Raw genomic sequence first — 15,140 nt, forward strand, 5'->3', positions numbered from 1 at the left:
CTATGACTTATAAATAGTTGTTTCTCTAGCACCAACCACCTAAGAAATTAGAGAATCAATAAATCATTTGTCTCAATTGAAGAAGTAGCAACAGTCCAAAAATTTACTTTTGAAAACTGATGACACGAAATAGTTGTTCAAGAGGGTTCTCCTCCCCCTGGGCACATCGCGACAACAACTACAAAGAAAGCAAACACTTGTTCCGTAACATCTTGATAAGAGTGGAACAAAAACTAAAAATATATGTTATTACATGCCCAGAAAATAGAGCCAACATGTAAAGTTTCTCTCCAGATGCGTGAAGTTTTTCTTCCTCGTCACAGCAAAATAAAACATCATCTTCCACTTGACTCTTCTAAGCCAGCAAACCTGACCAACCCCGCTGAGCTGTATTTCTCGTAATCGAAAACCCACATCATTACTAATTTGTGCACCTTTTTCGGTTTTGAAGGATACTGCAAATAGATTTCACAAATGCATGCGCTAGTTAGCAGTCTTCGGGGTATTTTGCAAGAATCAAACTTCTATCTATTATAGTATTATATTACTAAAAAATATAAACAAGTCACCACATGCATCCACATAGATAACAAGTCACCACATATTGTTTCAAGGAGAAAATGACACATGGGTAAATAAAATTGAAATGATATCATATGTGCGTTATTTTCCACAGAAATGTTTTTAATTAATATAAGTTTGAGTATTATGTTGAAGTATTAACTCTAAAAAATGCAAGTACGACACAGTGATGAGATATATTTTTCGGCTAAATTCTTAGAGAACAAAAAAGAAAAATAATTATTTTGAGGGAGACACCCAATGACTCCAAACATGGTAATATATATAGGAAACTAGACATTATGATAATTTACTATATATCTTCTACATGGTATTTCGTGTGTCACTTTGTTCGACCTTCATATTATGACACTACCAATATCCATAACAAAAAGAATCATAATGCACTGACGGTAAAAAAATCTACAAAATTCAACTCAAGCCATGTTGATATATAGCTACAAATTAGATGGAACAGAAGTTTGCAACAAAGGGAAAATAACATATGACGCCACTCATTCGGAAACATATGACACATGACAATGTCTAAAATCAAACTTTTCAACTTTTGCTATTGATATGTTAGAAACATTTTTTTTTGTCAGAAATATGTACAAAACACAAGTAAAAATCAATATTACTTTTTTCCATCATGGAATTTTCTAATAGTACCACATAGACATATTCATAAAAAAGTAACTTTCCATGTTTTGTACGCAGAACGTGTTAAAATCTAAAAGGACTAGCACTAGATAGAAAGAAGAAAGGACAAATCAATGGATGATATACATGTACCTTCTGACCCTCTTAGGATTTGTGTGCACAATCTCAGCCAGACGCTTCTCCCCGGTGATCTTCTTGGTCTCACTTTCTGTGAATGACCCATAGGCAAAGTCCTCCACAAGGGGATCACTGGGGTCATTCTCGAACCTGCGGCTGCTGGTGTTACCATTCCAAGGGTGATGGCTGCTGCTTTCCAGCACCCGATCCTCCCCATCCCGGCACGGCGGAAGGCTTCAGCAGGTTGCTTTGATAAATGAATCGCTGGTTCTGCATCCAGCTCGATGAGCTACCGCTGTTGAAGGCATTCGTCCCTAGCTGTGAGGTCATCGAGGTCTAGTCGACGGCTTATGTCTTCACCATAGGGTAACCAGGGCCGGAGAGCGAGCTGGATATCACCGGTACCGGTCCTGGTAGGACGGTATTCATTGCGGACGGCGACCGATACATGGGTTCCTCCTTCACCATAGATTGCAGAAGTAAATCTCAAATCATACTTTTCTAACCTTTCCTATTAACTAGATGACTCGTTGCGCCAATGGCACAAAGGCCAAGAGGGAGCCAAGTATTGTGAGAATATTTAAACACCCAAGTCAAAAACCAAATGTGGCCAACACTCCCGAATCCTCTGCTTTGAAGCCGCCTTTTCTCACCGGATCTAACATAGATACATGATTCTTCAAGAGCAAATTGCCGAGAAAATATAAAGCATGAAAGGCTTTAAGTTGTACAAATGAAACCATACCACCATATCTTCATTTAGTTTCTTTGGAAATCTAAAGGTCTAACCGGATGGTACATGTGAGAAGGTGTGAATCCACAACAAAAAACTAAACTAACTTCCAAACAAACATTTCAAGTTTGGAAGCCACAAAGAAGCAGCCCAGATCTCTCGTTGTAGTACAGGTACATGTCCTTAATCCTGCATCCACAACCCATAATTTTTCAACACCTAAATCCATTAAATCCAGCCGAAGGAAATCATGGCAGAAATATGTGTCGTGGCTTACGTCTCCAAGGACTTCTTGGCATTCTTGTGCAGGTTGGACACAGCAATCCTCGCTGCGAGCTGCAGAAGAACCACACAGGCACCTTCCTTCACCTTGCCTTTGATGCTTGGCCCTACTTTCATATTTGATGCACACCGTCTAATGCTAACAACACCAAATCTAAATGAAAATTATACGAAGTTTTAGTAGTATATAACCAAAGTGAGAGCAACAAAGAGAACATCGCATCACATAAAAGAAACATGAGTCAGTAATCATGTGAACAGAAACATATTGGGGGCATTTTATTTACCTTGAAATGTTGATTTTCCATATATCATTTACCATCAGTAGACTAAGAATGGAATAAAACAATAAGCTCTGTCCAGATAGCACAAAAGAACAACAAAATCAACTCAATCTGTTCTGTGAGCCCCAACTGACAATATTTGAAAGTTGAAAGGGTTAGTGAAAGAGGATTTTACCTTGTGTAATCCAGAAGTATATTATATCTTCTCTAGAATCATAGGTTCAGATACGTAAGGCATAATGGACTCATGAGATTTATGTACAAAAAATCCATGTACTGCTGCAAAGGAGGAGCTCGTAATGTCGTGTCTAACAAATAATTCACCATATCACAATCTACCTAATACTCCACAGCCAGTTCCACCAAATACCATGATTAAATGTTAGCTAAAGAGAATGATTCTCCTTATACAAATGTTAGCTTTTTCTGTATAATACTATCATAAAGAGAATTGTTTTTATGAATGATTCTCTTCATGAATGGTTTTTATGAAGTGATATCATTCTCTTTAGGTAACCTTGATTAAATGTTAGCTAAAGAGGATCATTCATAAAAACTATTCCATGGTATCGATAGTATTATACAAAAAAAGAATTTTTCTTTTCATACACAGACTAATCTAGGAAGGGGAAGTGAGCAGAAAGCATTTTTCATTAATCAACCAAGAAGTACACTGGAGGGACGATATCTAAACTTGTGAATCAGCACAAAACTGACCTTTCATCACTTGAATTTGGCTGGAGTTCAAATCCATTCAAGATAAAGGAAGTTCATATCACCTAAACAATTGCAGGCTTTAACCAAATATTATGAGACACTTTGCGGATACACCTGCAACGCTAGAGAAGAACATCATAGCAATACTCTGAATTTATGCTTCTTCATGCCACCATGGCTGACACGGATACAGTAATGGTGGCACTGGCCTCTTCCTGCCACCACATCACGGATACGGTAGGCCACATACACTGAACACAATACCATATTGGTAAGCAAGTGTATCATGGAGAAAATAGTAAGATTACAAATAGAAGCAAGAAATATTAAGAATGCAGACATATATTGGTTATTTGAGAAAAACCGCAGTGGAAACCATAAGCTCTGTTGACACATTTATGTCTCAGAACTACAATTATTTTAGTCTCTCCCTCCCTTCACTCTGCCACAATTGGCATAACAAGCTGTAGCCAGGGCGGCAGGGACGCAAGGAAAACACCAGTCGTAACTAACTCTACCATTCCCGCAAAAAAAACTAACTCTACCATTGAAACAACACGTCAATGCGGAAACAGAAAGAAAAACTTGATCCATGAAACACAATAACATTAGCAGCTGTAACATTTAATCAGTCATGAAGCTTCGTAGATGGTTGAATGCACACTATGGTATGTACATGAAAAATATATGGAACATTAAAAAAGCGAAGAAACAAGACCTATAGTGTTCCCATTAACCATTCAAAAATTCAATCACGAATGTGTTAGTTACTTTTACAAATGGTAAAGGATGAAAGCTTAAAAAGGATCCATCAAAACATATTCAATGAAATTAGCAGCAAACCGAAATATAACGACCATGATATTTTCATAAATCAATCTTGCAAGCAAATCAGGAGAATTGCTAATGGTCCTACCTACCTAGTCCGAGAAAACGCCAAAAGTTGGTGATCCCAGAATGTAATAAGTTATTCTCTTAAAGTTTAGACCAGCCCTCACTCAATATCCCTGCAAAAATTAGAAAACTGAAAGTGGCACTGGAGTCCGAACAATTCGATCTCTCTGCATAATTGCAATACATCCTTTCAGCTGAACAGGGCATATTCCAGAGAGCCAGGATATCTTGAAAATAAACAAAAGAACACATGCAGAATGGATATTAAAGCACAGACAAATAACACTATAGTAGAACATCTAGAAGGCATTGCAATTAATAGAGAAACCTGAACATCCATCAGCTATGTCAGACCACAGTATCATGAATGAGAAGGAAAACGATTTTAGTTGCACTCAAAAAATATTTATTTGGTGGAAGAATATCATATATGGTGAGTATTGTTCCGTCTTATAAACAATATCTTCTTAAGAAACAACATGTTTCTCTCAACAGAAGTGAAAAGGTAAAAGATGCAAAAATTGCAAGAAAAATATTACCTTGCATCACACAGAACAACTAAAGCAACATACTGGAATTGATGTTGCAGAGAGTCCTTCCATTGGACAAATAATTTTAAGACGGTGCGCAAAATATGGCAAACAAGCAGAGTTTGCTTGCAAATAATTTTATCTTCCATATATTTAACACATTCCTCTTTGTATCCGGCTTGCAAAGAAAAGTGTGTTCTAACAGTTTCTGTAAAAATTTGAACAAATCAAAGCAAGTGCTTAATTTATTTTTCATCATCTGTTCATTGGATCCTACTCCAGCTGTAAGGAGTTTGTAAAGTATGAATCATATTTAGCCAATAACATGTCACGTATATAATAACATCTTAGGCCAACAATTCCTTTTAGTAGAGCAATATATCAGCATATCCATGATAGATAAGAAATGCAGATAGTTTTCTCATACATCAGAGCTAAAAAGTTAAATCAACAATTAATGATAAAACCGAATTCCAATAAGTATGGAAATATGCAATGGCCAGGAGCTAATTTCATTAATATTGTAATCGATTTCTGTAAAGAAAGAACCTCATCAATATTGTATTTTGATTCCCGCAGTCGTTCACTCCAGAAGTTAAGGTCCCAGTGCCAGATCATTGGCTTCCGCAGAACCAAAATCTTTCACAGAGGATTTTAGATCTTCCACATCTGCATTAAGAAAAGCAAAAACTAAAACATATGTGTATTTCAGCCTAGTTCCTAGCCTTCATAATAAGAAATATGAGAAAACTAATTGATGAAGGAGATATAATGTTGATGGATAGACCAAGCGACCACATCATGCAAGTTGCTTGTATCAGCCGAGGGCTGCCGATCCAGCGCACACGCCAATGACCGTGAGTGTGTCTGATCTAGCGTCGTGCTTACGTCACAGGTCCGCCAGGCTGACTGGCGCTCCCCGCGCAACAGGTTCCATGGCTATCCACTTCTATTCCCATGCTTATTGCTGCGTGTGTCCGCTCATGCTTGTTTTATGCATTTATGTTGGATTGCTGCTGCTGGGCTGCTTATGGTCTCCATGGTGACCATCTGGCTCGTGACGCCGCCATTTCACATCAGCAATCCCCAACTTCAGTTCAGGATTCCCACAACTATACCTCATATTGGTGAGCAACAAGAATTACTGTTTGCATATGTATACAGCAAGTGGTGCTCTGCCAATTCTGAAGCACATATATTACAGCAGCATGCGTTGGTTTGGGCATATATAAAAAATGATCACCTAGTCTACTGGATCCTAGAACCAAGAATTGGTAAGAAGCTAAGAAAGCTGGGCACGCCCTACAACACATCAGAGACAAACTAACATGCATATATTTGTACCAAAGCAGTAGGCAGGAAGCAACACAAGCATAAGCAAACAAGGAGAATCTTTTTTAGGACGCAGCAAGCCTTCTTTTGCTTGGGAGCTTTTAGAGAGTTAAATTAGAGGTACTCGTACAGAAACAAGAAGAACATGCTCAAACATAAATAATAGGATAGGGGTTCAAACTTGAAAATGAATCTCCGGCTACTACAACTCTAAAAGATTGTAATAGAATAGTACTTTGCTAGGAACATGATTTATATTAATCTAATGCAAAGAACATCGAAGAGAACAACTTGGCTGGTTTTACCTTGAATAACGTGATTCCAGGAAGCACCACAGATTTTCTAGCTCCCTCAAAACGAGTCAGCATATCCAACACAGTACACTGTATCTACTCTTGCAGAAACATGAGAAGAGATTGAATTGTATTGTTCTGGTACCTCTAGGCTCATCCGTCTTAGGAAACATTGCAAAAGGTGCGATGAAATCGGACACCCTTCCAAACGTCGTCTCAGACATGGACTGGTTCTGGACCTGCACAACACAAGCATGATTTCGGGTTGTCTAAAGAAGAAGCATTTTTTTGGAGCACACAGAAACAGAAGCAAACAGGACAACAAATCCATGAATACTGGTCTAAAATGAGTGATGCGACGGCTATAAAGATGCAGACAAAATTGTATGATCGCAATCTCTGTGGGCCTGGTACTGCTGATTGCTAAAATCAATGAGGGACCAGTTTGCCAAGTTGCGCAAATAAAATCTCAAGATTCCCCAATCAACACAATAAAAGAGGCTGAACAAGCACACAAAGTAGGCATGATGTTTACTCACGATGGCTTACTGGAGCTCTCATACTTGCTCTGGATCTGCAAAACAACATTCAGAAACAAGGAAAAAGTTCAGAATCGCAGCATGAGGAACACAACATGAGGAACAACAGAGCAAAGGTAAATAAGCAGTTATGGACTTGATCTCTTGCTGCTGACCCACAGCGAGAAGTCGGTGATGTCGAGGAGCAGCAGTTGGGCCTTGTGGTAGTGCGACATAGCCTTGCTCAGGGACTGCAAGTAAGCCTCTGCAAACATGCATGAAACAACAGTTAATCAGTAATGAAGCAGAACAGAGGTGGAAATCATATTCGTGATGGTGGCCGGAAGGAGGACTGATAGATAAGGTAGATCAGACTGCAGCAAGAAAGAAAAGAGAGAATGAACAACATAACAGCACGTAGACATTTCATCAAACACGCCAGGAGCATCGGAACGGAAGAACACCTCACCTTGAGCACGAGTAGAGCAAAAGGAACAGTGACAAACTGAACGAACGAGAGCAGCCCCGATGATCCTGCAAGAGGAAAAGAAAGAGAAGAATCAAATCGCATAAAAAATCGCACAAGATAGCAAGAACGGGAGAATGAGGTCGGTTTCATGAAAAAGAAGAACCTGCACCGAGTGCACCAACGATGTCCCCTGGCCGGCGGCGCCGCCTCCATGACGAACCACGACGAACTCCTCCGTCCTCCCAGCACCTCAAGCCCACCGCGACCAGCCTGCTGCTTCTTGTCCTCGTCGCCTATCTCCCCTGCTCCTTGCAACAGTGGCGGCATGGGCCAGAGAGAGGAGGAGAGGTGGCGGCGCGAAGATCTGCGCCCGATCTAGCATCACGGCACGTGAAGCCGGTGACTTGCGCTGGACCCGGCTGGATCGAGGACCGGCACCCCTGCTGCTACACCTCGAGCACCGGGGAGAGAAGGCGGCGGTGCGAGCGCGAGGGAGGCGAGATGGGAACGGCGAGATGGCGTGGAGGGAGAAGAAGAGGGGCTCGAGGACGGAGAGGATTGGCCCCGAGCGCGCTAGGTTTTCGCGAGGGGATTGGTCCTGGCTGTCGTCGAGGATTGGTCCTGGTCAATCGGGAACAACCCACCTTCAGCCAATCATTGACCTGGGCTCCAGGAAACCCTCCCTCTGCTGGATGGCCCCCATTGGCTCATGACCCCACCCGTCATTCTCTCCTGACACAGTCTTAAACGTGAAAAACAGTGGACGGTTGACCAGCCGCCAGCAGCCAAAAAATCACTGTTGTAATTCAATCGAGCGGTCAAAAACGTTGGGCGCGAGCGATGCCTGTGGACGGTTGACCAGCCGCCAGCAGCCAAAAAATCATTGTTGTAATTCAATCGAGCGGTCAAAAACGTTGGGCGCGAGCGATGCCTCCAGTTACGCGGGTACTCTAGCGAGGTTTATAGGTTAGATATGTAAAAAAACACTTTAGATTGCATAAGTAAATATTTTTTTGATCAAGTTTGCATTGCATACAACGTGTTCCACATGGTAGTGCACAAGTAATCAGTGTTACTTTTCAAATCATGGAATTTTCTAATATTTGTACTGTTATATATTTCAATGGAAACATGTCCATAAAAAAGTGACTTCCTAAGTTTTGTACCAGAAAACATGTTAAAATCTAAAATGACTAGCTAGATATAAAGAAGAAAGGGCAATTATATTGAACGTATGATATTATATGTACCTTCTAATCCTCTTAGAAGTTGTGATCTTCTTAATCTCACTTTCTGTGAATGACCCATCGGCAAAGTCCACCACAAGGGGATCCCTAGCAGCATTCTCGAACCTGCAGCTGCTGATGTGACCTCTCAAAGGGTGATTATGTCTGCTTCAAGCACATTATCCTCTCCATCCCAGATTAGGAGAAGGCATGACTGCTCCTGCACCCAGTTCGAGCTAAAGGGACGTGTCAAAAATAGTCACAACCACATCTAACATCGATGGCAATGATGGTCATCACTGGTAGCTTAGGCGGATACCTAATAAGGCCACACTTGGGATCGATGTAATTTAAACATAGGTGTTTAACTCATATATGTATCTTACAGGCGACTGTGCAATTTCTGCCCGGAAACAAAACGACAGGCTAAGGCGAGTATTTTTTTACAGGGGTATTTAGAAGGGAAAACGATAATCCAAACAAGGCTTAAGAGTGCCAATAATCCGACTTGACACTGCAGGTTGAGAGAGCGCGAAGGGGGCTAGGGAGGTTAGCTAGAGACAAGATGGCGAGCTAAGACGGAGGGGAGGGGGCAGCAAATAGGACGACAAAGTGGGAGTGATGGGGAGAGAAGAGTAGGCAGCAATGGGGAAGCGGCGGGAGGAAGAACACAACCGGTGGGCAAGAACAAGGGGTGCCTTAAAGCTTACACACGAGTGGTTACACCCTAGATTCGGTTTATAAAATATTCAAATGATTGGGTCAATCGACATAGAAATATATTTTCTCATTCAGTTACGCTAGCTGTGAGATGAAGGGTTTTGGTCCCTTTTTTCTTCCATGAATCCTGAAGTCTAATCAGATTGTTCTCAACTATGACTTATAAATAGTTGTTTCTCTATCACCAATCTCCTAAGAAATTAAAGTATCAATAAATCATTTGTCTCAACAGAAGAAGCATCATCAGTCCAGGAAAATATTTTTGAAAACTGATAACACGAAATAGCTGTTGAAAAGGGTTCTCCTCCCCCTGGCCACATCGCTACAGCCATTACAAAGAAAGCAAACACTTATTCTGCAACATCTCTCGACAAGAGTGGAACAAAAACTAAAAATATATGTTATTACATGCCCAGAAAATAGAGCCAACAGGTAAAGTTTCTCTCCAGACGCGTGGAGTTTTTTCTTTCTAGTCACAGCAAAATAAAACATCATCTCTCACTTGACTCTTCTAAGCCAGCAAACCTGATCAGCAGTCCTGATGAGCTGGATTTCTCGGAATCAAAAACCCACATCATTACTAATTTGTGCACCTTTTCCGGTTTTGAAGGATGCTGTAAATAGATTTCACAGAAGCACATGTACATTAGTTAGCAGTCTTCAGGGTATTTTGCAAGGATCAAACATCTATCTATACATTATTATATTATCAAAACAAAATACAAAAAAGCTACCACATGATTCCACATAGAATAACAAGTCACCACATATTCTTTCAGGGAGATATGATATTTGTGCTGTTTTTCCGCAGCAATGTTTTTAACTAAGACTTATTTGAGCGTGTTATGTTGAGGTCTCAACTCTAGCAAAAAAAAATACAAGTACGACACGGTGACGAGATATATTTTTTGGCTAAATTCTTAGAGAACAAAAAAGACAAAATAATTATTTTGAGGGAGAAACCCTATGACGGTAAACATGGTAATATTTATGGGAAACTAGACATTACAATAATTTACTATATATCTTCTACATGGTATGTCGCCTGTCACTTTGTTCGACCTTCATATTATCTTACATACCAATATCCATAGCAAAAATAATCATAATGCACTAACGATAAAAATCTACAAAATTCAAATCAAGCCATGTTGATATATAGCTACAAATTAGATGGACCAGAAGTTTCCAACAAGGGAAAATAACTAGCAGAAGAAAATAACATATGGCGCCACTCATTCGGAAACATATGACATCTGACAATGTCTGAAATCAAACTTTACAACTTTATTTGCTATTGATATGTTAGAAACATTTTATGTCAGAAATATGTAAAACACACAAGTAAAAATTAATATTACTTTTTTCATCATGGAATTTTCTAATACTACCACAGAGACATATTCATAAAAAAAAGTAACTTTCTATGTTTTGTACCGGAGAACAGTATTAAAATCTAAAAGGACTGGCACTAGATAGAAAGAAGAAAGGACGAATCAGTGGATGATATACATATATGTACCTTCTGACCCTCTTAGGGTTTGTGTGCACAAGCTCAGCCAGACGCTTCTCCCCAGTGATCTTCTTGGTCTCACTTTCTGTGAATAACCCATCGGCAAAGTCCTCCACAAGGGGATCACTGGCGTCATTCTCGAACCTGTGGCTGCTGGTGTTACCATTCCAACGGCGATGGCTGCTGCTTCCAGCACCTGGTTCTCCCCAACCCAGCACAGAAGAAGGCATCAGCTGGTTGCTTTCATGCGGTAATGGCTGGTTCTGCATCCAGTCCGATGAGCTACCGCTGCTGAAGGCATTCGTCCCCAGCTGCGAGGTCTCCGAGGTCCAGTCGACGGCTTCTGTCTTCACCATAGAGTAACCAGGGCCGGGGAGCGAGCTGGGTACTGGTGGGCTGGTATTCATCCCCAACGGCGAGCAGTCCACAGGTTCCTCCTTCACCCTAGATCCAGCAGGGATGGGTAGCGAGCTGGATGTCACCGGTACTGATCCTGGTAGGATGGTATTCGTCGTGAACGGCGACCAGTAAACGGGTTCCTGCTTCACAATAGCTTCGTCAACGGGTTCTTTCTTCACCATGGCTTCAGCAACGGGTTCCTGCTTCACCATTGCTTCAGCAAGGATGGGCAGTGAGCTGGATGTCACCGGAACTTGTCCTGGTGGGATGGTATTCGTCCCCAACGGCGACCAAGACACGGGTTCCTGCTTCACCATAGCTTCAGTAGGGATGGGTGGTGGCGAGCTCGCTGCAGCGCTGGTGCTGGTGTTGTTGTCTGTGTCGTTGTAGTCACTGGGGGAGTTGATCACAGCGTACGTGCTGGCCAAGTCGGCGCCGTCCAAAAGCGAGATGTACGCCATCTCATCGAATCCCATCATCGTCTCCATAGGCCGGAGGGAGATGGCCGTCGTCTGCATAGGTGGCGGCAGGGGTGGAACTGGAAGCGCGTCCTCGTGCGTCTGCCCGAAGACGCTGGCCGTGCTCTGCGGTGCGGACAGAAGCAGGCCAGACGCAGACGACGCCTGGTTGACGGACGAACTGGACAACGGCGGCGTCGTGTACGCGGGCGGCCACACCACGGGATGCAGATGACGCCTGGTTGCGTGAGTGACGGGCGGCCACACCACGTCGAACAAGCTTCCGCTTCCGCCTCCGTTAACTCCACCGCCCGACGTGGGATCCAGCTCCTCCGGATGCGACAACGGTGGCATCTCATAGTCGGAGGACCCGGAGAGGTTCTCCTGCCACTGCGGGAAGGCGCTGCCGCCGCCGCCGCTCGATCCGTAAATTTGATCTGCGAGCGACGGTGGAGCCTGATCCTGGAAGTAGTAGGAGTAGGACGACGAGGATCCGTAGATGCTCTGCCAAGAGGCGGAGCTTCCCTCAACGTTGCCGGCGCCACCTCCGGACCCGTGGGTTTCAGGGAGCAGCGGGGGTTGTGGCTGGTGGGACGACGACGAGCCGGCTTCCCGCCCGGATCCGGCGGACAACGACGGGTGCGCGTGAGAGGCGGAGCTCCCTCCAACGCCCCCGGCTGCACCGCCGGACCCGAGGGTTTGAGAGAGAAGCGGCGGAGATGGTGGCAGCTGGTAGGAGGAGGACGACGAGCTAGCGGCTCCCCATCTGGATCCGTGGGCAGAGGACTGGGGGGCGAAATGGGTGGCGGCCGGGCTGTACTGGATTGTGCGGCGGAGGGAGGAGCTTTCGGAGCTGGAGGTGCGGCCAGGTTGGAGGTGGAGCGGCGGGAGTTGCCGGCGGCGGCTGGCGGAGCCGTCCTGGTTTTCCATCGATCGGGATCGAAGATTCGAAGCTCTCGGCGCTAGGGTATTGGGGAGGAGGAAGGGTTTTGCCGGCGGCTAGATGGAGGGTGCAATGAATCTGGGCTTAGTAGATGGACGCGCTTTTATACACGGAGAGCATCGGCGGTCTCGACATGAACAGAAATGGTAAGTAGCGGGAACCCTGAGAGTGCGAGTAGGGTTTGGGATTCTCCTCGAGTGAGGGGTGATGGGCTGCCGGGCCTTTTTCTCTTTGTGCAACCAGCCCATGCGATGTAGCTGTTCATTTTTCTAATATGAAAAAAGTTTTTTCCATTAACCATTGGCATATTCCCTCAAAAAAAAAGTTAACCATTGGCATATGATAAATCACTTTTTTTAGACGGCATATGATAAATCACTTGACATTCCACAGAGTACGAAATCTTGTGATGATAAAAAAATGGAATCTTGTACCATTCCATGTCAAAATAAATAAAAATCTTGTACCTTTGAGGAAAAAGAAACTTGCCACCGGCTCCATTTGAGCACCATAGCTTGCAAGTACACGGGAACCACGGTTACACTATGTGATAGAGAAAGCAACTTTGTACTCCATCAAGTTTGTAAGGAGAAGAAATTTCCATCACAGAAGATGAAGTCGTGCCTCTCCAGCTAATTAATAATGAGCATTGCTCTGGAAGGCATTGTGAAGTACCTAAGCGTCGGTCTCTTCTAGGTTTTCTCTAGTAACTTCAATCTAGGGCTCCATCCATGCCTCTGTAGCTTCGTGCTCCCTCAACAAAGGGCATGTGGTCAGGAACTTGAAGATTTGATGAACAAAATGGGGTTGAAGCAAGATGATTTTGATGATACCACGCTCGAGGAAGAAGAGCCAATGTCGGCGGAAGCTACCCGGTGGCTTGTGGTGCCTAGGGTTCACACCATCACTGAGTATAACCAACTTTGGTCCTATGAGAACATGAGATCAGCCTAGGATCCAGCGCATGAAGTCCACTTTCAACATTTTGATGAAAACATGTATGCTCTTAAAGTATGCGCGCCTTGCTGATTGGGTGAAACTTATGGAGGGTGGACCATTGTCTTTCCTTGGCAAAGTTCTGTTGATCAAGATGTGTGGTGGATTTTCCAAGCCTTCTACAATTGAGATAAAGCGTCCGCATGTATGAATTAAGATCTACGACCTCTCGGGTCGTTCAGGTACCTCATTGGCAAACTTGCATGAAAGCTTGGGAAAGTGAACTCCTTGAGCCAATTTGGGAGATTTTGAAGGCAACTTCTATTGTATACGGGTGAAGATTGATGTGAAGGAGCCATTGAGGCAGGCGGGTTTGATCACATGGGGTTTTGGGCAATCGCCAAATTTCTTAGTTAAAGTATGAGTAAATCTCAGACTAGTACATCTTGTGTAATTCTTTGGATTACATGCATAATAAGCATGGAGAGGGGTGTACAAGGACAAATATTTGGATAGGGACCTCTTAACTGACCTTGGTTGGCGTGGTGTGACCCTGGTTATGGGATGGCCGTGGCTCATGGAATATTAGGCTTCTCAATCAGATCTTTCCCCTCAGTTTCTTTTATTTAGCATATTAGGTCGCATGTTACGACAAGTCTAACTAACAACTACTTTATGAATATGTATTGATGTAACATAAAATTGATGTCATTATATTTGTATTCCAAAGTACTGCTTTATGATTATGATTTTGTATCACAAAAGTTACATATTAATAGTGTAGTTGTTGGTCAAAGACTTGTCCTAACATGCGACACAATATGCAAAGTAAAAAAATGATGGGAGTAGAAGAATTTGTCAAGTTTTTTCCAACACCTCGTCTGGGCACAGGAGAGAAGCAGAGTCTTCTCGGTCCAGAGCGCATACAATCTTCACTACTTGGAGCTTCACCAAGCATCTTCATGTGCATCCAGCAGGGCACCGGATGGTAAGCGCGTTGTCCGGCGGCAATTTGGAGGTGCCCTGCCGCATTTTGTGTGTGGAAATTGTCTATGAAAGGAAATCTTGAATACTATAGGCATGTGTCCATTTGTGGTGTAACGAGAGAACACATTTTAGGCCTTCTACATGTTTCCGACAAAAAGGAAGCTATGGCAATCAATGACAGATGTTTGGCACCTTCCGGATGTTGGTTCACCAGTGAACACTGGCTCTGAGTGGCTTCTCTGTATCGTATGTGATCTCCGGAAGATCGAGCAAATGATGTGACTACACTTTGGCGCACATTTCATATGTGAAATGAGATTGTTCATTACAAAGCTCCCCCTCCTACTAAAGCTTCATGCCGCTTCTTGTGTTGTAATCTCAGTTCTCTACTAGGCCCAGCTCAACATCGGATGCTTGAGTGCTGTTGTCAGGAGCCATGGAGTTATATAACATGGTCCTAATGTTTCACCGAGGGGCAGCCTCGGCAAAAGTTCAGCTGATTGTACGAAGGAAGTGTGGATCCCGCCAGAGTCGGGCGGGTAAGGTTAAATGTTGATGGTTCATT

The 15,140-nt window shown here is 43.1% G+C and overlaps 1 protein-coding gene across 22 annotated transcripts; it reads right to left on the reverse strand.

Annotated features, from left to right (window-relative positions):
* Window positions 1-236: 236 nt before the first annotated feature.
* LOC123141849 (uncharacterized) lies at window positions 237-8,233 on the reverse strand. Of its 22 annotated transcripts, XR_006470455.1 has the most exons (12): window positions 7,557-7,918; window positions 7,394-7,458; window positions 7,082-7,189; window positions 6,946-6,980; window positions 6,419-6,645; window positions 4,278-5,450; window positions 3,358-3,608; window positions 2,816-2,916; window positions 2,644-2,711; window positions 2,352-2,510; window positions 1,357-2,263; window positions 246-455 (listed from the first exon to the last, which is right to left on the reverse strand). XR_006470455.1 is itself a non-coding variant. In XM_044560946.1 (10 exons), the coding sequence occupies exons 1-6, from the start codon at window positions 7,718-7,720 to the stop codon at window positions 5,436-5,438; spliced, it is 462 nt and encodes a 153-aa protein (XP_044416881.1). In that variant the 5' UTR covers window positions 7,721-8,233; the 3' UTR covers window positions 1,969-2,263; window positions 2,352-2,510; window positions 2,644-3,608; window positions 4,278-4,364; window positions 5,331-5,435. The 22 variants fall into 22 exon arrangements, 6 of the variants coding, with proteins under 6 accessions (XP_044416881.1, XP_044416873.1, XP_044416866.1 ...); XR_006470465.1 differs by having other exon boundaries at window positions 237-455; window positions 2,644-4,364; window positions 4,791-4,989; window positions 5,331-5,450; window positions 7,557-7,983; XR_006470472.1 differs by having other exon boundaries at window positions 238-455; window positions 2,644-3,608; window positions 4,274-4,364; window positions 5,331-5,450; window positions 7,557-7,980.
* Window positions 8,234-15,140: the final 6,907 nt, after the last annotated feature.

The sequence above is a fragment of the Triticum aestivum genome, chromosome 1B (genome assembly GCF_018294505.1).
Source record: "Triticum aestivum cultivar Chinese Spring chromosome 1B, IWGSC CS RefSeq v2.1, whole genome shotgun sequence".
Classification (NCBI taxonomy): domain Eukaryota; kingdom Viridiplantae; phylum Streptophyta; class Magnoliopsida; order Poales; family Poaceae; genus Triticum; species Triticum aestivum.

Bases quoted from the DNA above. Each gene is read 5' to 3' on its own strand.
- LOC123141849 (XM_044560925.1), bottom strand. From the start codon at position 7,720: ATGCCGCCACTGTTGCAAGGAGCAGGGGAGATAGGCGACGAGGACAAG. The intron at 7,459-7,556 runs GTTCTTCTTTTT...TTCCTCTTGCAG, and splicing joins CGTTGGTGCACTCGGTGCAG to GATCATCGGGGCTGCTCTCG. The intron at 6,646-6,945 runs GTGAGTAAACAT...TGTGTTGTGCAG, and splicing joins GAGAGCTCCAGTAAGCCATC to GTCCAGAACCAGTCCATGTC.